The sequence below is a fragment of the Lissotriton helveticus genome, chromosome 6 (assembly GCF_964261635.1).
Source record: "Lissotriton helveticus chromosome 6, aLisHel1.1, whole genome shotgun sequence".
Lineage (NCBI taxonomy): Eukaryota > Metazoa > Chordata > Amphibia > Caudata > Salamandridae > Lissotriton > Lissotriton helveticus.
In genome coordinates this window covers 2,105,915,880-2,105,939,472 of record NC_136067.1, presented here as the reverse complement: position 1 = coordinate 2,105,939,472, position 23,593 = coordinate 2,105,915,880, and the positions used below count along the sequence as shown (strand labels likewise).

The 23,593-nt window shown below is 44.3% G+C and overlaps 1 protein-coding gene across 3 annotated transcripts in view; it reads right to left on the bottom strand.

Moving 5' to 3' along the window:
* Positions 1-222: 222 nt before the first annotated feature.
* Positions 223-23,593, bottom strand: part of LOC144764059 (uncharacterized) — a 94,497-nt gene continuing 71,126 nt past the window's right edge. For all 3 annotated transcript variants that reach the window (XM_078650212.1, XM_078650211.1, XM_078650213.1), the window contains exon 2: positions 223-4,286. In XM_078650212.1, coding sequence (XP_078506338.1) covers positions 1,653-3,329 — 1,677 coding nt within the window. In that variant the 5' untranslated portion in view covers positions 3,330-4,286 and the 3' untranslated portion in view covers positions 223-1,652. The remainder of the gene's footprint in view (positions 4,287-23,593) is intronic.

Below are 23,593 nucleotides of genomic sequence, written 5' to 3'. Positions count from 1 at the left end.
TACCCATTTATTGATGGAGTCTATACATTCATATAGATTTTTCTCAGTGGGGATTTTCTGATGCGGTTTTAATTCTCCCTTGCCAATACATGCCTTGCTAAATTCAGTGCGGTCTTCACGGTTGACTATTGATGTCGAGTTAGCTCTCCATTTATGAATGCGTGGTCACATTCAATACATTTATAGAGTTTCTCTCCTGTGTGAACATTCTGATATATTAAATCAAATCAAATCAAGTTTTATTCGGGTGTAAGAAGAACAGCCATAAAAGAACAATAAAATTAATTTACAAAAACATTTTTCCGTAAAATTGTTTTTCATTAAGAAGACAGCTAGTAAAAGCAAGGGTAGACACACTACAAGTTAAAATTTCGTGCTGTGCATCAAATAATTTCATTTACGTATAAAGTACAGTTTCACCCGAAAACAAGCTATTCGATGGATGATTAGGATAAGAAATTTTTGCGTGTTTGAGAAAAAGCTAAAAACAAGTAAAACAATTTCCAGAAATTGATTCCATATGAAGCGTTACAGTACTAACAGTCGTGAACAGTGGCTAGTTGGGGATGGGGTACAATCCTAGATCATCTCAGGTTCCGCCTGTGTTTGGTAACTAGCTTTAAGAAGGTCGCAACCCTTCGAGCAAAGGGTTCGGCGTCTAGGAATTGGAGAGCAAGATAAGCCGGGCGGCACCTGCGGAGGCCCATAATCTTGAGTATTGGCAGAAGCCAATGGCGCCTCAGCTCTTGAATAGAATTTACAGAAAAGTGTCATGTGGATTGTCGATTGGGGGGAGCGGTCATCACAAGGACAAGCTTGAAGAGGTTTTTTCCAGGTGTTAATTTGAGGAGAGGTAACCAGGTGGTGAAAGCTGTCTAGTCTGAACCTGGTTAATAGGAATCTCTCGTAGCCCGTGGAGTTGTATGTTAAATAGGGCTGATATATCACATTTTGTTTGTAATCGATCCCTTGTCACATTCTATTCATTAATAAGGGTTCTCCCTAGTGTGTATTTGTTTATGCTGCATTAGCTTATTCTTCCTGTGGGAGACTTTATTAAACTCTGTACATACATTGGATTTCTTGCCATGTAGATGTTCAGATTTTGCTTCAGTTTTCCATTTTTTATGAATGCTTTGTGGTATTCAGGACATACATATATTTTCTCCCATGTGTGAACTTCCTGATCTTGTATTACATTTTGCTTTGTAATTAATCTCTTGTCACATTCTGTAAATTCATGTGGTTTCTCCCCAGTGTGGACACTGATATTACTTTAACTCTCCCTTTATAGTAAATACCTTGTCACATGCAGTGCAGTTGAATGGTCACCCTCCATTTGGAATAAATGTTTTGTTACATTTTGTTCAATTATGTGGTTTCTTTCATGTGTGAATATTCTGATAGATTTTTAAACTTTGCTTTGTAATAACTGCTAAGTCACATTTAGTACAGCCATATCATTTCTCACCAGTGTGGAATTTCTGATGTAGTATTTATCTTTGCCTAGTAATAAATGTATTTTTGCATTATGTACATTTATAAGGTTTCTCTCCTACGTGGACTATCTGATGCTGCATAAGATGCGACTTTCTAATAAATGCCTTCTCACATTAAGTGCAGTTGAATAGTCTATTTCTGGTGTGGATTTTCTAATGTTGCTTCAGCTCTCCATTGGTTATAAATGCTTTGTCACATTCAGTGCATTCATATAGTTTCTCCTCCGTGGAGATTTTCTGAAGTAGCGTTAGCCCTCTCTTTGTTATAAATGCTTTGTCACCTTCTGTACATTGATGTGGTTTTTCCCCAAAGTGGACTTTCTGATTTTCCATTAGATGTGACTTTCTAATGAATGCCTGGTCACATTCTGTACATTGGTCAGGTTTCTCCCCAGTGTGGATTTTCTGATGTCGCTTTAGGTTTGCATTTGCTATAAATTCTTTGTCACATTCTGTACATTTATATGGTTTCTCCCCAGTGTGGATTTTCTGATGTAGCTTTAGGTTTCCATTTGCTATAAATACTTTGTCACATTCTGTACATTTATATGGTTTCTCCCCAGTGTGGATTTTCTGATGTACCTTTAGGTTTCCCTTTGCTATAAATACTTTGTCACATTCTGTACATTTATATGGTCTCTCCCCAGTGTGGATTTTCTGATGTAGCTTTAGCGCTCCAAGTGTTATAAATGCCTTATCACATTCTGTACATTCATATGGTTTCTCCCCAGTGTGGATTTTCTGATGTCGCTTTAGCTTTACATTTTCTATAAATGCTTTGTCACATTCTGTACATTTATATGCTTTCTCCCCAGTGTGGATTTTCTGATGTCGCTTTAGCTTTACATTTTCTACAAATGCTTTGTCACAGTCTGTACATTTATATGGTTTTTCCCCAGTGTGGATTTTCTGATGTAGCTTTAGATCTCCATTTCTTGTAAATGCTTTGTCACATTCTGTACATTTATATGGTTTGTCGCCAGTGTGGATTTTCTGGTGTTGCTTTAGGTTTCCATTTGATATAAATACTTTGTCACATTCTGTACATTTATATGGGTTCTCCCCAGTGTGGATTTTCTGGTGTTGCTTTAGCGTTCGATTTGCTATAAATACTTTGTCACAGTCTGTACATTTATATGGTTGTTCCCCAGTGTGGATTTTCTGATGTAGTTTTAGAAATACATTTTTTGTAAATGCTTTGTCACATTCTGTACATTTATATGGTTTCTCCCCAGTGTGGATTCTGTGATGTAGCTTTAGATCTCCATTTCTTGTAAATGCTTTGTCACATTCTGTACATTTATATGGTTTCTCGCCAGTGTGGATTTTCTGGTGTTGCTTTAGCATTCCATTTGATATAAATACTTTGTCACATTCTGCACATTTATATGGTTTCTCCCCAGTGTGGACTTTCTGGTGATGGTTTAGCTCTCCAAGTGTTATAAATGCCTTATCACATTCTGTACATTTATATGGTTTCTCCCCAGTGTGGATTTTGTGATGTCGTTTTAGCTCTCCAAGTGTTATAAATGCCTTATCACATTCTATACATTTATATGGTTTCTCCCCAGTGTGGATTTTCTGATGATCCATTAGATGTGACTTTCTAATGAATGCTTTGTCACATTCTGTACATTTATATGGTTTCTCCCCAGTGTGGATTTTCTGGTGTTGGTTTAGCTCTCCAAGTGTTATAAATGCCTTATCACATTCTATACATTTATATGGTTTCTCCCCAGTGTGGATTTTGTGATGTCGTTTTAGTTGATCACTTACTACAAATGTTTTGTCACATTCTATACATTTATACAGTCCATCCCCGGTATGCATTTGTGGATGCTGATTTAGGTTTTTATTCTTTATGAACACTTTATTACAGTCAATACATTCATATGGTTTCTATCCGGTGTGGATTTTGTAATGCTGCCTTAGATTCTTCTTCCTATGGAACACTTTATTACATTCTGTACATATACATGGTTTCTGGTGGACACTCTGATGCTACATTAGGTCTTTCATTGCAAAGAAAATGTTTCCACAATCAGTCAATCAATATGGTTCTTCTCCAGTATGATTTTCTGATGTTGCACTTGCTCTTTCTCTCCCTAATAAATGTGTTGTCACTTTCTAGATATTCATACGGTTTCTCTTCTGTGTGTTCTTTCTGATCCAGGATAGCTCTTCAGTCGTAATGAGAACCTTATCAGACTTGCTTCAGTATGTCAGTGTGTTATTTCGTCAATGTAAACCAGGTGATCCCTAAGAGTCAAGTACAGACCACATTGGGCAGTTTGGGTTTTCTGCTGTAGAAACAGACTTTGGCGAGGCATTAGCCTTCAAGGGAAGAATTTTCGAGGTGCACTGTTTTTACATCACTTCCTACACAAGTGATGTTTAATGGAGAAGTGTGGCTCAATGGTTAGAGCGGCAGACCCTGATGCAGAGGTCTGGCCCGGGACCAGGGTTCAATTCCTGCTTTGGCGGCCCTTGGACTCAATTTCCCGGGACCTGATAATTCTCGCCTCGGTGCCTCTTCTAATCATAGGTCCCACTCTGCAACTCTGGGCAATAGCTTGCTTAATCTCCACAACGGCCCCAACAGCGCTAGGATGCCTGGCTTCACCTTGGGGGTGCCCAGGAGTGGACAATCCACATGAAAACCAGGAAGGGTTCCACAGCGGTATGAATACAGCGCTACGAGACCCCTGGGTAGCAGTGCGCTCTACAAGTACAAACAAACACATTTAATGCCTTCACCTTTTTTGTTCGTTACTGCATTTATTTCACCTGTTGGAAGAAAAAAAAACACTGGATAAGCTTAAATGGCAGGTCCATCACGAAAATCTATTGGCATTTAATGAAACATTTAATTGACCACAGAGACAAGTGCACTGAAGAAATTCTAGATTACACTTTCAATGTTTTTCCCATATCTCCTACACCCAACATCACAGCCTTTCTAAATTGGAGCTCAACGGCACGCACACTTTCAGAATTATCTACCCTCCCTCACTCACCAAAAAAGCCACTAAACGTTTTAAACATAACTTCTTGAGATCGCCCCCTGAAACACCCTTTGCCGACACCTACTTCTCACCGGGCAATGGAGCCCCGAATACTGATATCATCTTCCACACCTCACGCAGAGCCCAATGGAGAAAAGTGTTCCTATCTCTACTCACCGTCTCCACTACCAGGAAAACAACTCACGGCCTAACTCTCTCTATCACACCTTCCCACCTCTTCCCTGGCAGGACCACCATTACTATCTACAATAACGGGATTGTCCTAATTCAATCCACGGATAAGAACCTGGAACTACTAGACAACCTGTTCCCCAAGTTCATAGAACACCTCTCCAAGCTGCGGACTCCTACCCAGAACTCCACCAGCACTACCACCCCTGACGTCGCAGCCCCCACCTACAACATCTATACCCCTAGCACCCCAGTATATGACCCACCTGCTGTTAACGCCCCACACTCCCCAAAAATAGTCACAAAATGTCCCCACCTCATATACTAGCCGCCCGTCTAACAGGCCCCCTCGTACCCCCACTCACACCCCCTCCATCCCTCTCCCCCTGACATAACAACACCTACTCACAACACGCCACCATCTGAACACACCATCGCCCGGAGCTTATTCACCCCCTCCTCCCCTCGGCAGACCGCTCTCCCTCCCCAGCTCACTCCCCACTCCCACCCACGAGTCTCTCACACCTGACACAATAACTCTCACTCACAAGCCACCATCTGAACACACCACCATTTGGAGATTATCCACCCCCCACTCCCATCCCCCCCACGGCGGACACCTCTCCCTCCCCAGCTCCCTCCCCACCCTCACCCAAGACACTCTCACCCTCCCAACAAAAGATACAGAACACACCGCCTCCCTTACCTTAGCATCCCCCTCTCTCCCACCTCCTATTCTCAGCCCTCACTACCCCCCTGTCTCCCCCACTGTCTTCAGCCTTCACTCACTCTTCTACCCACCGACACCGTCTCCCACTGACGTCACTACGTATGCCTCTCAACAACCGCCCATTTCACCTACTTCACCCACACCCCTCGCCCACAAAAAGGCCCCCACTTTGAATGCCATCCCACTCTTTAGCACTGCAGAACACTCCAACAACACCAGCATATCCACCCCCTCGATACCCTGCCTGCTTTCCAACGCACTACTCAACGAGTCACCAATGGCTCTCACCACAAACCCCATCCCCAATACACCTCCTGACCAGACTTTATCCACCCTCCAGCAAGTCAAAGAGGATATTCTACAAATCAAAAAAGATGTCCACGCAATCAAAGAGCTTCTCTCCTCACAGCCCAGTCTACCTCCAACCATCCCTCTACCCTACAAACGACGCACCCTCCCTACATACCCTCGCCTCCAACGACACCCGCGATGGCCGACTATCCCCGTTTGCACTAACGCCCACCGCCCCCGTCGTGTCCTCAACCCATTGTCGGACCGTGAATTAGGCTCTCTACTACGCTCTTATGGCCCAGGTCCAGTAAAACACATATCCAACGCACACATCTCCATACCCACAATTCTTACAAACCCTCTGAGGCTCCCAACACTCAACAATAGAGGTTCCGTCCCTAACAACCTCAGAAAAGTTCCCCTCACACTAGAAAGCTCGACCACCCTTCTCTCTCCCAAACTCAAATGCATCCTACTCAATTGCAGATCGGCCCAGAGACACTCCTCCGACATCGCTTATCTCGTCTCAGCTAGGGATCTGGACCTAGCTATTCTAACGGAAACGTGGCTTACTGAAGCCTCTACCCCGATTATGGACATACTAGTCCCCCCCCAATTATCACATCATTAGGCTGGACAGGTCTCCTGGCAAGACGGGCGGGGGAATTGCATGCATTTTTAGGAGCAACCTCTCCGTTACTAAAATCACCCCCCCTCCCTCTCCTCCAGTGAACTCCTCTGCCTCGACATCACCAGCGAGGGCAAACAAGCTTGTGCTCTACATCTCATCTATCACCCGCCTGGTGACAATCTCATTTTCACTCAACAACTCATGGACATGATCACTTCCAATGCCGGTCGGCAGACAACCCAAGTCTACCTGGGTGACTTCAATCTTCACTGGAACGATCAGAAAGACACAGTGGTAAATAGTCTCAAAACTTTCCTTAATGCGCTTGATCTCCCCCAAATATGCGATAGGCCAACACACGACAAAGGCTCGATACTCGATCTCATCATTGCCAAAGAGAACTCAACACAACTGGAGGCGATTCAACCCTGCGACTGGTCTGATCACCACATTATCACCTTCTTTATCAATGAAAAAGTTAAACCTATCCCAGCTCAACCAATCAAATCCAAAACATGGAAAAGGAACATGAAGAACCTTAACCCCTCTACCCTGCCCCCCCACATCGGCAATCTCCTCCTTCCCCCTTCAGGTGCCTCGGATGTTCAATCACTGATGGACCACTACCTTGACTCTATGAACACAGTAGTCAATGAAGTCGCCCCACTGCAACTGAAGAGAGTCTCCACCAAAACTTCTAACCCCTGGTATGATGATAGACTCAATGACGACAGGCGTACTATGCGAATGGCAGAGCGCACCTGGAGATCGGACCCTTCAGCACTGCACCTCAAAAGACTTAAGAACAAGAGAAACGCCTACTTTAGGAAAATAAAGCGCACAAAGGCGGACTTCTTTAGCCGCCAGTTGGACCAAGCAAAAAACAGGCCAAGAAAGCTATTCGAACTAATCAAGACCCAAACAAAGACTCAACCCCTACAATCAAACAGCACAACAAGCGACACCCCACACTGTGAAGCCTTCTCTGCTTTCTTTAAGCTAAAGACTGACAACATAAGAAATGACCTCATCATGGATGTAAGTCGATTCCCCAACAACACCAGAATGTCTTACACTCAACCTAAAAACAAGGCATCTTGGCTGTACTTCGATACCTACTCGGAAGAAGCAATACGCAAACTGCTCGGCACCTTGAAGCCCTCTAATCACCTCACAGACCCCCTACCTGCTAATGCTGTAAAAGACTTCATCCCCTTGCTCCTCCCTCTCTGGACCAAAATCATCAACAGCTCCCTGCAACAAGGCATCATTCCGGACTCCCTCAAGGTGGGGCAAGTCACGCCTATACTCAAGAAACCTACAGCTGATCCGTCTGACCTAAACAATTACCGGCCCATCACCAATATCCCCACCCTGGCCAAACTGCTGGAAAAATGTGTCCAACTACAACTAACTAAACACATTGACCAATTTGACCTCCTCAACCCTCATCAATCAGGCTTCCGAGCGAAACATAGCACGGAAACAGCTATGACACACATAATTGATGACGCCCTCCAATTCTAGATCGCAATGAGTCCTGCCTCCTCATCCTTCTTGACCTCTCGTCAGCATTTGACACGGTCAAACATGAGAACTTGCTGGAGCTGCTAAGCACTAGAATGGGTCTATCGGGAACTGTTCTCAAATGGTTTTCGTCCTTCCTTCACAATCGGTCACAGAAGTTCAAGATCGACAATGTGCTATCCACACCTGTGCCTGCAGATCTGGGTGTTCCACAAGGATCCTCCCTCTCCCCCACACTGTTCAACCTCGTCATGGAACCGCTCGCCACCTTACTCCAAGCTTCCAATGTCCAATTCCATATGTACGCCGATGACACACAACTCTACCTAAAGCTACAATCTCCGGAAGATATCAAACATCTGAATTCCACGCTTATTAACACTCAATCTTGGCTGGCAGATAATCACCTCAAACTAAATGCTCTGAAAACCGAGTTCCTACTCATCTCACCCCCGGCGAAAACTTCCACCACCCAAACATGGCTCAATAACCTAACAGCACTCAATGTCCAACCTACCATCGTGGACTCGGCGAAATCCCTAGGCATCACACTCGACGCCAAGCTCAACATGCAACAGCACGTCAGCAAAGCCACAAAAGCAGCTAATTGCCAAATCAACACATTGAGGAAAATTAAACCTTTCCTCCCTGCCGAAGACTTCCAAACTGCTGTACAAGCTCTAGTCATCCCTCGAATAGACTACGGAATTGTGGCCCTCAGCGGACTCCCGCTAGCCACAACTGCACCCTTAAGAGCCTCCCTGAACGCTGCAGCAAGACTCATTACTGGCTCAAGAAAACATTCGCATATATCCCCAGACTTAAAGTCTCTAAAATGGCTGCCTTTGGAAGCCAGAATACAGCTAAAAATTGCAGTTATGATACACGCGGCCGTGCACCACAATGCACCCAACTACCTCTCTCAAAAGTTGTCTATCTCAGGAGGTTCGAGGTCCAATAGAAGCACAAAAAACCTACTCTTGAAACCTCGTAGATTCCGGAAAGAGAAAACATACAAGAGTTCCTTCTCTGGAATGGCACCCAGGATTTGGAACGCGCTCCCGCCTGAAACTAGGCGGATCTCCTCCACTGTACTCTTCAAGAAAGAGGTGAAAACCATCCTTCTGGCCAAGATCTCCTGAACATGATTGGTGCTGGATCAGAGACTCTGCATTGCTTTGTATCACTGTTCACCTTGTCCTCTGGCACTATACCTCTAACTTGATGTTGTCACTACCCATATTTGATACACGTTGATTCACTCTCCAGATGCCCCCACTCAGTGTTCTCGCTACACTAAGACTTTGGTATAAGCCATCCACACACCCAAGGAGCACCTGAACACCCCTGTAGTGGGATCAATGACTTGTGCCGTCTTATATTACTTGTTTACCTGACTGTATTTTGATATGTTTTATATATGTTACTATTACCCCACCATGTTATTATTATTATTATTAAAAGAGATTTGGTACCGGGCACATACACCAATTGGTTTCTTGGCGCTCGAGACCGGGTGGAGGAAAAACAGTCGGGGTCGGGCAGCTAACCATGCGCAAGACGGAACAGGTGGATTTTCAATAAAGTGCGAAAGCAACGATAGTCGGTGGACAGACGAATAAGAAGAGGAAGGGAGTTCCAGGTAGAGGGAGCAAGAAAAGAGAAACAGGCACCCCCGTGTTTCTTGCGGTTGAACCTGGGAGTGATCAGAAGATTGTGGGCCGAAGATCTGAGGTGACGGGAAGGAACATAAGCGTGCAAACAAGAGGAGATGAAGGCAGGGGCACAGGTAAACAGGGATTTAAAAATGGTGCAGGCCATTTTAAAGACACACCGTTGCGCAACTGGGAGCCAGTGTAAGGTCTTCAGCAGAGGGGTGACATGCTGATGTTTAGGCTGCTGGAAGATTAATCTGGCTGCCTGGTTCTGAACCAGTTGAAGTCGGGAGAGGTGACAGGCAGGAACCCCCACGTATAGACAGTTGGCATAGTCTAGACGTGAGGTGATGAGGGCCAGGATAACAAGAATAAGGGCCTCTTGGGATAAAAACCTGCGGATCTTCCCGATTCGGCGAAGATGATAAAAACAGGCCGAGGTGACGGTGTTAATATGTGGCCGCATCGAGAGGTCACTAGAAATGGTAACCCCCAAGCTCTTCACAGTATTCACTGGACAAGGAGGGGAACCCAGAGCGGTAGGCCAAAAGTTGGGAGACCAGGGAGTGAGGGGGCCGCCGGTCACCACCAGCTCCGTTTTACTTGGATTGAGCTTTAATTGGCTAAGGTTCATCCACTCATAAATAAAGAACATGGCATTTTGAAAATTGGAACAGGAGGAAGGGGAAGGATTGATAGGAAAAATAAGCTGCAGATCATCTGCGTAGTTGAAAGCAGTAACTGAAAACTGACAAAGAGAAACAAGGAGGGGCTGCATATAAAGGTTGAACAAAAGCGGGGACAGAGCAGAACCCTGGGGAACACCACAGGAGAGTGAAGATAGGGGGGCAGAGAAGGAGGAAAGGCGACCAGATTGAGAACGGGATTGGAGAAAGGATACCACCCATGACAGGGCCAGCCCAGAGATGCCAGCATTTCTGACACGGTCGACCAGGATTCCATGGTCGACCGTGTCAAATGCGGCTGAAAGATCTAGAAGTACAAGGGCCTGGGCCAAGTTCTTATCAGCTCCCTGTTTCAGCGTGTCCATGACTGCCACCACCACTGCCTCAGTGGAGTGAGCAGGTCTAAAACCAGCCTGTCGATCATCGAGGAAGTGTGTTTCCTCGATAAAAGCACTGAGGCAGCGGGTGACGTAGGTCTCCAAGACCTTTCCCAAGTAAGGGAGGAGGGAAATGGGACGATAGTTTGCCAACGTGGTAGGGTCAAGCCCAGGTTTTTTTAAAATGGGGACCACCACAGCGCTTTTGAAAGCATTGGGGACAGTGCCTGACAAGAGAGATTGGTTTAGGAGATCAAGAGGGGGACCGGGGCAGGCCACAAAGGCAGCTCTTAAAATAGATGTAGGACAGCAATCCTTAGGAGAGCCGGAGCTCACAGACTGAAGTAGTGAAAGAAAAGTATCCAAAGAGATAGGGGGAAATACAGAGAAGGAACAAGGGTTCGAGGGAGGGAGAACAGAATCATGAGACAAAGTAGTAGGGGGAATGTTGTTTTTGATCGTAGAGATCTTATCAGAAAAAAAAGAATTGAGAGAATTGCACAGGGCTTGTGAAGGTAGAGGCTGGGGAGTGACCCGGTCAGGGAGAGAGAGTTCAGCAACAATAGAAAAAATTTCTTTGGTCTTGGATGCCGAGGTCAGGACTTTCTGAGAAAAATAGGAAAGTTTGGCCGAAATAATCGATTTTTTATAAGTTTTTAATAGATCAGTGTAACTGGTTTTGGATGAAGGGTCATAATTACGCCGCCAGCGGCGCTCAGCCTGTCTAAGGCGAAGTTTATCCGCCTTCAGAGTAGAAGTGAACCAGCGCTGAGCGTCGTGGGGACGTTTAGACTTGACGATTTTAATGGGGGCAATGATATCACAGGCCGAGGACAGCCACTGATCAAAGGAAGTTGCTTGTGAATTGAGATCAAAATGGTCAGGGAGAGGTGTGGAAGCAAGGATCGAATGAAAATAGGGAATGTCGGCGTGTTTCCAGTTCCGAGCCCTAAAATTATGAGGGACCGGATGGCAAGTAGACAAAAATAGGTGTAAGGAAAAAGACAAAGAAATGATCGGACCAGGGACAGGGATAAACCAAGGGAGGGGAAATGTCAGAGTTGGTAGACCAGATCTGGTCTAAAGTATGACCTTTATTGTGTGTGGCAACCGAGATATGTTTGGAGAAGTTTAAACCAAGCAGTGAGTCAGTGAACTCACGGGAGAGAGAGGATTCTTGGGGGTCTAGTGGCCAATAATTAAAATCACCTACCACTAAGACCCTAGCAGAGTTGATGGCTATTTGCGAAATCATATTACTAAATAGGGATGGAAAGAGGGGCATGTTGACAGGAGGGCGATAGACTAGTATACAGATAAAAGAAGAACTGGAAGAGGTAAATTTCAATGTAAGAATGTCCGTATTGGCTATGGGTGGAGTGGTAAGAGTGGTGAATTGTAAATGAGAGCGGATAATGGCGGCGACTCCGCCGCCAGATCTGCCGGAGTTTCTATTAGAGTGGAGGATATAGTAACCCGCAGGAATGGCGGCCAAGATATCTGGATAAGAGTCAGCGTTCAACCAAGTTTCCGTAAGGAGCAAGATGTCAATGAGGCCTCCTTCTAGAAGTTGGAATATGTCTAGTTGATGTTTCGGAAGGGAACGAGTATTGAGATAGAGTAATGAAAGGGGATTTCTGCCGCTAGGACTAGACTGAATCAGCAGAGGTGCAGCGGGGGAAGGAGGGGAAATGGGAAGGGAAGGGGAGGAAGGAATTGTAGACGAGGGAGAGGATAGAATATTATTTTCTAGAATGGTGGCTATGACACGGGGAGCAAGGGAGATGTGATGGGATAAGACACGAAGTGCCTGAGAGGAGTAGACCAAGCGTTGCACAGCATGCACGGCCCCGGGCCTCGGTCGGCCGCGGACGGGCGCAGACTATACTGCTCCCATTAGCTCTGTTCACTCCTACTGCCCCTACCCTGTCTTTGTGAAGCGCTCTGATATCTGTAAGGATCTTGTTCGCGCTATATAAAACTTTGAATAAATAAATAAATAAATAAATGTAAAGATGCAATAGGCAGAGCAAGGGAATACGATCCTTCCTTGACGCCCTCCTATCGCAGAGTGTAGACTCAAGGAGAAACCAAGACTCCAGTTGAGTCTTTTGTCAGCGGTTCTGTGTAGATCCATAAGTGGATTTGATGAGGCCAGAGACTCCGCATTTACATCCAAATGTGCCTTTGATGTGAGGGAAACTTCAAAGAGTGGTTCTGAAGTGCACCAGTATCTCTTCCAATCCCAGCACTCACTCCAGACTACCAAAGGGAGTTATCATTCCTTTGTATGGGGTCCATCTACTACCCTGTGAAAGGTAAGAGTGGGCCCCTTCCTCCCATCTGCCCAGAAAAATCCATTGGGATGCAGATGGATGCAGATAAGTGCAAAATCACACCCAACCCTTGCAGTGTCTGTAGCTCTCTAGAAGGAATACACAAAGGGGTCGGTCACCTAGGCCTGACGTGTATTAGAGACAGGGTGTAAGGCACATAAAGAAGTACAAGCAGAGAAAAGTCCATTTTCTAAAAGTAGCTTTTCTAAAATAGTATTGTTAAATCAGACTTTCCCAGTGAAGAGGATTTATCATTACCATTGCAAAGATATAAAACATGAAACCGCCACTCCTTTCCAATCAGGAATTACAGATTAAAGGTATTCTAAGGAATTCCCAGTTCTAGCCAATGAGGGGAGTAGGCCTTACAGCAGTGAAAAAGTAATTTAGCTGTTTGTCACTACCAGGACATGAAAAAACATAGAAGTATATGTTCTGCCTTTTACTCACATAGCGTCTCGCACTTTGGGTTACCAAGGGCCTTCCTTAGGGGTGACTTATATGTAACAAAAGGGGAGTTTTAGGCTTGGCAAGTAGCTTTAAATGCCAAGTCGAAGTGGCAGTAAACTTCACACACAGGCACGGCAGTGCCAGGCCTGAGACATGGTTTCAGGCTGCATATGTGGATGGCACGGTCAGTGCTGCAGCCCACTAGTAGCAAATAATTAGCAGGCTCTGGGCACCTGTAGTGCACTTTACTAGGGGCTTATAAGCAAATTAAATATGCCAAGTGAGTGTGAGCTCATGTTACCATGTTTAGGGGAGAGATCAACACTGTATCACTGATTGGCAGTGGTAGCGGGTGCAGAGTCCTAAAGTCAGCAAAAACTAGTACAGAAAATGGAGGGAGGCAGGTAAATAATTAGGGAAAGACCACCCTATGGCTGTCAGGTCTAACAGAGCCTTTTCCAGTGACTGGACCACACAACAAAGAGCATCACATTAACGGCAGAAAATGTCATTAATTGTTGCAAGGGAGTCCTGTATACTATCAGAGAGCCCGTGATGGGACCCGGACAATAATCTGAGCATCTTTCACATAGTGTAACTCCACAGATGAGGCTCTGACCAGATCTACACAAGGAACAGGAGGTTTACAACCATAATAAACACACATTGGCAAAGTCAAGAAGTCTCACCTTTTAGACATATAGGCTTTGCCAATGCTGCACAACACCAAGAAAGAACAAGCATTTGCAAAGCAATAGGTCTCGCATTTTTTAGAGTTGGAGCTATTAGTGTAAATATAAATATTTTTTACTTATGCGTTTAGTAGTGGATGGATGTGATGGCAATTGTGTGTTTTACAATCAATTTATAATCAAGCGTAGGGTTTGTGTTGTGTTTCTGGTGTATGGGGCTTACTGGGATACAGTTTAAAGCAATCCTGGATTTGTTTTAGCAAATGAATACTATGCAGTTATTAAAGACACAACGAGAATGCTTTATTACATAAAGGAAAATGCCGGGTATGGAAATATTGAACCCAAGAGAATAAGAGTCACCTGATTATTTTATTTGTGGGTATTTAATAACGTTAAGCAGCATGATGGTGCTAATTTTACCTGGTTTTTAACACCCTGTTGGGTGGCTGCTATGAATCTGGTGTGATTATCCCTAGGGCCCCTCAACGAGCAGAATAAAGAGAAAATTCCAGGTTGTAACTAGTAGGTTTGTGCACAGACTAATCAAACCTAGCCGGAGGTTGTAATGGTAGGATGAGAATGGAGACAGACTGGGGAAGCACTGGACGCATAGGCATGGGGAGCAGAGACACGATGAGCAGGGCTACAGTGAGACAATGTGAGCTGAAGCAGACACAGGAATTACAGGTTATGAAGGCAGCGATACAAACATAAACCAAAGGGGGTGCATTTGGGGGGACACACATTGAAGCACAGGGTATCAATCAGGCATAAGGTAAAAAGAGGAGGATGAACACCGGTCAAGGCACAGAGACTGGGGGTGCAAGCAATGGATACACAGTGGGAGCGACGAGGACTGGTGAGAGCTAGCATATTGCAGGGAGGCAGGGATACAGGGATACAGTGAGCTCATACAGCTGCGGAAAAACCGAAGTGATGCATCTCTGCGTGAACCCATTAGGAGGTAGCAAAGAAGTGTCCTGAATTTTTACTCTCATCGTCCTAAATTTACACCAATGATAATTGGTCACCCTAGGTGGTAGGGGTGCATAGAGCGCCTGGTGGGCCTAGGAGAGGGGGCAAAGGCTAGTGCCTGAGAGGAGGTAAATGGTAGGCAAGCAGAGTGCTTTAGGTGAAGGAGACAAAGAAAGTGCTCAGGGGAGAATGGGCAGTGGGGATTGCTTCAACGGAAGGAGATTGTAAAAGAAAAACCCAGCGCTAGTGAATCGCATTCTCAATGACATGGAGTCATCATGTAAACCTACCTAGTCAGTAAAGACTTTGAGGGTGAAGCCATGTCAGGTTTTCACAATATCCACCTGAATCCTATTTACTGCTGTAATGAAAATGGGAACCAGAATGGGTGTGTAATCTGGCCCTCGTCAACCTGCGTTGGGTGACCCTAATTTATAAACAATTAGAAAGCATGATCACTATGCTTCCACAAGAAGAGCAGTCATCTTTTTGATGCTAATAATCATACCGAAAATTAAACTCACTTTTATAAAAAAAAAAACAATGCTCTAGCTAGGAAGGCATGTGTTATTGATATGTGATGGTGCAGAGTTTCGAAAGGAACCCTGGTCAAGAAAGCCCCCCCAGCGTAACAGTTAACAGCACTAACCGTGTGAATTTGAGTGAAATTTGTGGGAAGAATTCAGAATTTATGGTTATCCCCACGAAGCTTGCACTGATTAACATTGTCGTTTATGTTGTGAATTAAATATGGCTGTTTTAATGGGTTTCCTTTTTTGCGCAGGCGCGTAATGCATGATGTCACATTCTTGGTGGGAATCTTTTGCAGCTGCGCAGTAGTGTTTTAACTTGGCCGCTAATATAGTGTGTGGATGGGTCAAGCTTAAATTGTGATTTTAAAGTGTCATTTAATGTTATTAGTGCCAAACGCAATAGGGATAGCAACAGTAGTTGGTGGGAATGTTGAAACATTTCTATTTGTATAATTCTTTATTTCTGGATGTTAACAAATGTTTCTTTCTGATTTATTAGTTTCGCTATTGTCACTGGTTGGGGTTGATGAGTTGGAGCTGCTATCGTTGGCACGCATGTGCCCATGGGGGAGAAAACCACCAAATTATATCCTAAGAGTCCTCCGGAGGCCAAGGTCACCACACTGTGAACTGTGGGAAGAAGCTGCCACGAGAAAGCTTTGCTCAAAATGTTGTTGTATCAAATTGTTATTTGCATTTGTGTACAATGGGTGGGAATAAAGCTTTGAAACATCGAGGGAATGGGAATGGTAAAACAATAACTGTTCAGAAAGGTACTCGTGTGACTTAATGAGATGTGCTCATCCCATTTCCCCATCCAATCAGAGACTGAGAACCCAAGGTATTGAAACATTTAGAATTGTTTCCAAGGTGTAGAAAGTATATAATAGGGCGGAGTCCTGTCATAAGAGTTCAGTTGGTCCGTCAGTAGCCATCGATGCTGTCGGTCAGAATTGCAGTGGGAAGAGAAGCAGATAAAGAGCTGTCAGCCTGAATCTATGTCAGGTGATACCACATCCATCAGAGTTGCTGTCGGGAGGTCCAGTGGGTCGATCGAGTGACCAGAGGAGTCGAGGGGAGGAAGCTGATACCGAAGTTAGAGAAGCCTGCAGAGAAGAGTCAGAGGTCCCGAAGTCCATCCAGAGTGGGGAGTTCACCCGAGGTCCCGTGGGTTGTCCGGAGTTGTTATCCTGAGTCCCGCTCAATTCCTGGTCCAGAGAGGGGAGTTCTGTCCAGTGTGACATTGCATGTCACTATCCAAACTGTTAGGTAATTATGAGCACACAGGTACCTGGGGTTTATTAGATGTTGCACACTTCTATACCTTTGCTATGGTATGCTTTTCATTTCAGGTGTTATTTTCTGCAATGATTTAAGCGCCTGTTTTCTATTGCAATCTGTGACTTTGTAGGGTTTATAGAGAATATTTCTCTTTGTATTTACCTTATGCAAAATTCTTATGTAAAGATTGTTCAAACCTCCTACAGGTGTGGTTATTCAAGACAGCTAATTAGACCGACTAAAAAGTGAGTAAATCCTTATCTACCAGCCACTTCAACGCCAGGATCCAGGGCTTGAGGTGTGGTAAGACCTCAAGGGAAATATATGACAGGAACGTAAGGGTAAGTATTTGGATCGCCGAACCGGACTGGTGCGGATGGGTGAATGGGGCCCAGTGTGTTGAGTGTGTGTTTGTGAAGCTTGTCAGGTCCGGCTCGGGGAAGCTTGCGCGCCATCAGTAAAGCGTGGTAGCAGAGGGATGGTTAGGGTATAAGTGGCTAGGTAAGGTAAGTAAATGAACAAAACTTAGGCGAAGTACTGAGGTGAGTAAAAGACGTGGAAAGGATCCGAAAATATATGTGTCATATGTGTTAACTAACCTCTCTATGTTACATGTAAATGTGGTACCTGTGACATGTTGTCCGGAAATTCATAGGAATATTGGAAGCAGGTAGCAACTGGTAGTAACACTGCAGTTGAGGTTACTTGTTTGGTCAGTGCTGAAGAGTTACGCAGGACTCTAGGCACAAAGTTAGGGAATCAAGAGTTTATGACAGTAAAGGGCTCGCTAGCGAAATCTTGGTCCTATATTACCTAGTAAGGGTAGCATCAGGAGAATAGTAGGAGTGCCGATACTTAAGTGAAGGGCAAACTGGAAAGTAGGTTCTGCTCGCAGTGCGTGAAGGATAAGACGGATGTGGAGAGTAAAATAGAAGAAGATTTTATTCGTAAGTATGTGCGGATTTTAGTTTAGAAGATCAAACATAGTAGCAAATGTTTTTATGTTGTTCTGAATAAAAGCGCAAGAAACGCGAGGGAAAGAATCAGTTGTGGGAAAGTGCTGACATCACGACAGACCGCGCTGGGATTGGAGTAACCAGCGGGCGTGTAAGGGAAATTGTGAAGAAAGGGTCAAACCCGTGGGAAGTAGAACTGACGTAGCTCAAACGCAGCAACAGTATGGGTTGGCAAATAAATAAAGGAAAAATCCAGGGTGGTTCACCGCAGGGATTGTATCAAGCATTGTGTTTGAAGGAGTGTTAGACAAACCCTATGCCGTTCTACTACACTCCAAGGAAGGTTTTGCATCCTAGTGGACAACCTTTAGGATATGCAGGAAGATGATTTTTAAGCGAAAGAGTAGCAAATATGTACAGCCCAAACAAGAAATTGACACTTATGGGAAAATTGAAAAACTTGTTCAAACCCAACAAACGGATAGGAACGAGGGAGGGCATTCTTATCGCTCCTCCTGGAACACCCGTATTGCACATGGCATTTGAGAGGGGTTACCATACTTGCATATGGGTAGAAAATTGGGCAGAGTATACGAAAGATGATGGAGTATTAGCATTCCCGGAACATGGTTGCTTTAATAGAGAAGGATTACATAATTTGAGAAGGAGAATGAATAAGATTGTGCCCCGACCTAGGATGGCGCAATATTAGGCGTTAGAAGAATGGGAACTAGAGGCTCTCGATCAAATAAATAAGAAGGGCTCGAAGGGTCTGAAGGAACTTTATCCAAGTTTACCAAAGGATAACCGAGAAACTGTAATGAAGGGTTGGATAGGAGCAACCATGATCGAAGGAATGTTCCCCATGAGAGAAGGGGAGGAGTTTACTGGCGGAAAATGTACTGAAAAGAAAAATCGTTTGAATCCTATGAGTAGTATGACATGAGGATGATTATTTAGATGATATATTGATGAAAAGACCGCCTCCTTACCAGGAGCGGCATCCCTCTCCAAGGGCCCCCACACCAAGCTTACCTATACTGCTAGTTCCGCAAGTAGTGCATAAACCAACAGAAGAAAGAGGCTTGCATGATAAGGAAAGAGCTGCCATTAGTAAAAACAGGGAAGAATTAATCCAGAAAACAACTCAATTAGGTGCTCATCCGGAAGCTTTAACGATTCCAGTAACTATTGGGACAGTGGTACCACTATACGGGACCCAATCCGTTGGCCCGAATCCTGTAGCATTAAGCACACCTACCACTTTGAATCCTGTAGTACAAAGTTTAACAAACACGTCTGTACCTGAAATACGACAGGAAACAATAGTCAATGATGATCAAATGAGTGAATGTGAATCAATAATATCCTTAATGGATTTGCCCATAGGGGGTAAATTAGATGATACCCCGAGAAGAACCATTCCTCGAGCTCGAAAAGAGGTAAGGCTAGATCCTGGCTCGAGCACTCAGAGTGGATCAAGCGTTACTCCTGAAGAAATAGAGAGATGGTCTCGAGAAAGAGAAAGACCAAATCAGTTACCGGAAGTCCTAGACGTATATAAATTAAGAGTAGAATTAGAGGAATTGATAGCAGGAAATGTGGGTTTAGACCGATTAAACACCTATAGTGATGCTAAATTGTTGTTTATGTGTAAAAGCATCACTCGAAATGTTAAAATATATCATGAAAAATTAAGTGATTTGACATTGGCATTAGACATTGATATTGGGAGGTCTAAAGCATTGCAACGAAACAACAGGGCAGAAGTTAGTGAAAAGGATCTGGAACACATGAATGTATCAGGAAGGAAATTACAGATTAAAGAATTGTTGACGACTCTTCAGAAATGGGGTGACTTGGAAAAATAGAGGAACAGGTGGACAAAGAAAAGGGATGAAGTCCAGGGAAGCAAGACTGCTTCCAGATATGTGTTACAAGAAAAAGACAAAGTAGAAGGGGTTTTTCCAATAAGAGAAGTACCCGAAGGTGGGTATGTGCATGTTCCATGGACAAGACAGGATATACTATCCTTTACGAAGGACTTCACCAAACTTAGAGATAATCCTGTTGAATGGTACCGGCAGGTAGACCGATTTGTAAAAGTGTCAAAGGTATTATTAAAAGACTTTGATGGACTGTTTGAAATAGTAGTGCCCCCGGATGTGCGGACAGAATGTAAAATCACTGTAGATTGGCCAAATGACGAGTATCCCAGAGACCCCAAAACAGGAGCCCCATCGCCAAACGTGATGAGAAAATACGGTCAGGTAGTTACCTATTTGAAGGGGAAACCCCCCCCTAAAGAAACTGATTGTGTAAGAATTGACCGTACTACACAAGAGAAAAATTAATCGATAAATGCATATTATGAACGATTACTGCAAGTATTCAAACAGTATAGTGGAATAGATAATATCACTAGCAAAGTCATGGAACAGTTTGTGTATTGATTTGTGACGGGATTGAAACCTGAAATCGGAGATATGATCAAACAGCATATGTTGTGTTGGCAAATAAAACCCATAGATGATATACTCAAATATGCAAAATATTGTGGAGACGAAATCGACAATAAGAGAAAACAGTTAGAGAAAAAAGGTTATGTGGGCACAGGTGAAACTGGTGGAACAGCAAACCAACTGTTGCTCAAGCAATAGGAGGAGAGAACAGGGAAAGGGCAGACCACAGGGGAAGGCAGAGGAGGAAGGTTTAAGGGAAAAATTAATATAGAGGAATCAAAGAAGAAGTTCCCGTGTCATGTGTGTGGAAAATTGGGGCATTGGCAAAACGAGTGTAAGAATGTGCAAACTAATAAAGGTCCGAACTCTAATTTACAGGCGGAGAATGAGGAGTTAAGGAACCCAAATCAGCAGGGAGGGGGACCGCAGAATCAGTTACCAGTTGCTCCTATGCAAAATCACTCACCCCAGTCCAGACATAGTGCAGACGACGGACGCCAAGGAGAAGGGGGTAAGAGGAATTATTTAACGACTCAATATCTTTTGCAGGATACTTTCCTCTCAGACCTCGATGATTGACAGGGCCTGAGAGGGAAAGAAATGGGGTGCGTGCTGGGTGCCTCCTTAGCAGTGGATCAGTCAGGTCCTTTTATTGAGGGTCAAGTGGAGGGGAATGATATCACCTTCCTCTTGGATACTGGCGCAAGTAGGTCCACTGTGAGATCGGCAGATATTCCTAATCTTTCCCTCTCGGGTGAAACTATCCAGGTAGTAGGCGTAGCCAACAATACATTGAGACACCGCTCACAGATCCAATGGAAGTGAGAATAGGGAAGTTTAAGCAGATGCATAAATTTGTAGTTTGTGATTCCAGCCCCGTTAATTTGCAAGGTAGGGATCTTTTGTGTAAAATGAGTTGTACCATTTTTTGCACACCAGATGGGGTTGCAATAAGGACACCTGACGAAGATGGAGTATACAAATTCCTGATGGCCGAACAAGACGCTCGAGCGTTCACGTTAATGTCCCAAAGTGATTTGCCTAAGGAAATACAGACTGCAGTAAATCCTAAAGTATGGGATTTTACAGGGAAAGAAGAAGGATTGATAGCAGATGTTGACCCAATACAGGTAACTGTAAAGGAAGGAGTGGTATTCCCCAATACACGCCAGTACAAAATGAGTCCGGAGGTAAAGGCAGGAGTGATGGAAGAAATTGAGAGAATGCTTGAACAAGGTATATTAGCTGAAGTGATGGGCAGCCCATGTAATTCACTGATCATGGTAATTAAAAAGCCAAATGGGAAATATAGAATTGTACAGGATTTGCGAAAAATTAATAAAATTGTGGTTCCTTGTTGTCCAGTAGTTCCGAATCCAGCAGTTATTCTGTATCAGATACCATCACGAGCCAAATGGTTCACAGTAATAGATTTGTGTCATGCTTTCTTTTCCATACCATTGCACCCTGACAGCAAATATTTGTTTTCTTTTAAGTTCGAGGATCGTGTGTTCATGTGGAATCGGAATCCACAAGGCTACACGGAAAGTCCTTCTATATTCAGTCAGATACTTAAGAAATGTTTTGAGTCATTGATGTTGCCCTGACGCTCAGTGTTGGTGCAATACATCGATGACCTATTGTTAGCATTGTTGAACCGAAATGACTGTGTGGTTGATTCAATTGCACTGTTAAATCACCTAGCAGATAAAGGACATAAAGTATCTCCAGAAAAATTGCAGTTCTGTTTGGAAGAGGTGAAGTACATAGGTCATTTAATTCGACCAGGAAAAAGGCAGGTCACAGTGGATAGAGTAAAAATCATCAAAGAAATTAAACCCCCGAGAACCCAGAAAGAGGTAAGAATGTTCCTGGGTGTTGTGGGTTATTGTAGGCAGTGGATTTTAGGGTTTTCTATGTTAGCAAAACCTCTGATTCAATTGACCAAGAAGCGAGAAAAAGACCCTCTAGAGTGGGACGAAGAAAGCAAAGACGCATTTGTGGCCCTGCGGCAGAGTCTTTGTGAGGCTGTGCACTTTTTGATAAGTTTGGGACTCTAGACGAGCCGTCAGATTGAAATATATAGGGCAGACTCTCTTCTTCAATGTGAGTCTTTGTGAGGCCCCTGCACTAGGGTTGCCGGATTATGCAAAGAATTTTGGGTTGTTTTGCTGTGAAAGAAATGGGTGTGCACTCTCGGTGTTAGCCCAAAGGCACGGGCTCCTGTGGAGGCCAGTGGCCTACTTTTCTGCCACCTTAGATCCAGTGTCGGCTGCCTTGCCAGGATGTCTGAAAGCGGTAGCAGCCACCTGTGTAAGTATTGAGCAAAGTAAAGGCATTGTTATGGGACATCCTGTGAAAGTACATGTTCCCCATGCTGTGGAAATTTTGTTGACTCGTACCAAAACTCAGCATTTGACACCCAGCCGGTTAACTAAATATGAGCGAGTGATCTTGGGTGCTGAGAGCGTGACTATTGTGAGGTGCGCCATCCTCAATCCTGCGACATTATTACCAGATGTTAAGGTAGAAGAAATAAAGGAGGACAGTGAGATCGGGCATGACTGTATCGACTATACAGAGTTGTGCACCAAACCGCGTACTGATATTCAAGACGAGTCTCTTGAAGACTCACCCAATGAGCTATTTGTTGACGGGTCATGCAAGCGCGATGCAGCGGGAGGGACCCTCGCTGCATATGCAATTTGTACATTGGAAGGGATAGTCGTAGCATTCTATTTACCATGTGTAAAATCTGCACAAATAGCTGAATTGGTGGCTCTTACAAAAGCCTGCAGGCTTGCCAAAAATGAAGTAATTACAATTTACACTGACAGCCGTTACGGCTACGGGGTTGTGCATGATTTTGGCTAGCTCTGGATGCAAAGAGATTTCGTGACTTCTTCAGGAACCCCTATCAAAAATGGAAAATTTGTAAAAGACTTGCTAGAACCAATACAGTTACCGAAAAGAGTGGCAGTGGTAAAATGCACTGCTCACAGGTCAGGAAATGATAAGGTGACTGCTGGGAACAGATATGCTGATCAAGTGGCACAGCATTGTGCACACTATAAAATTGGCATAAATACAGATGGTGGAGATTACGGAAGCAATTGCCAGATCATGCTACTTGCAGGCGTAGGTACCTGGGAGGAAGTACGGCAACTACAGGATGAAGCCGATGAAGAAGAAAGGGCAGGTTGGGAAAGGACCGGATGTCACCAGAGGGGAAATGATGATGTATGGGTGTATGTGGATGGAAGACCAATTATGCCTGATTCCATGATGTCCCAAATGGCCAGAATGTATCAT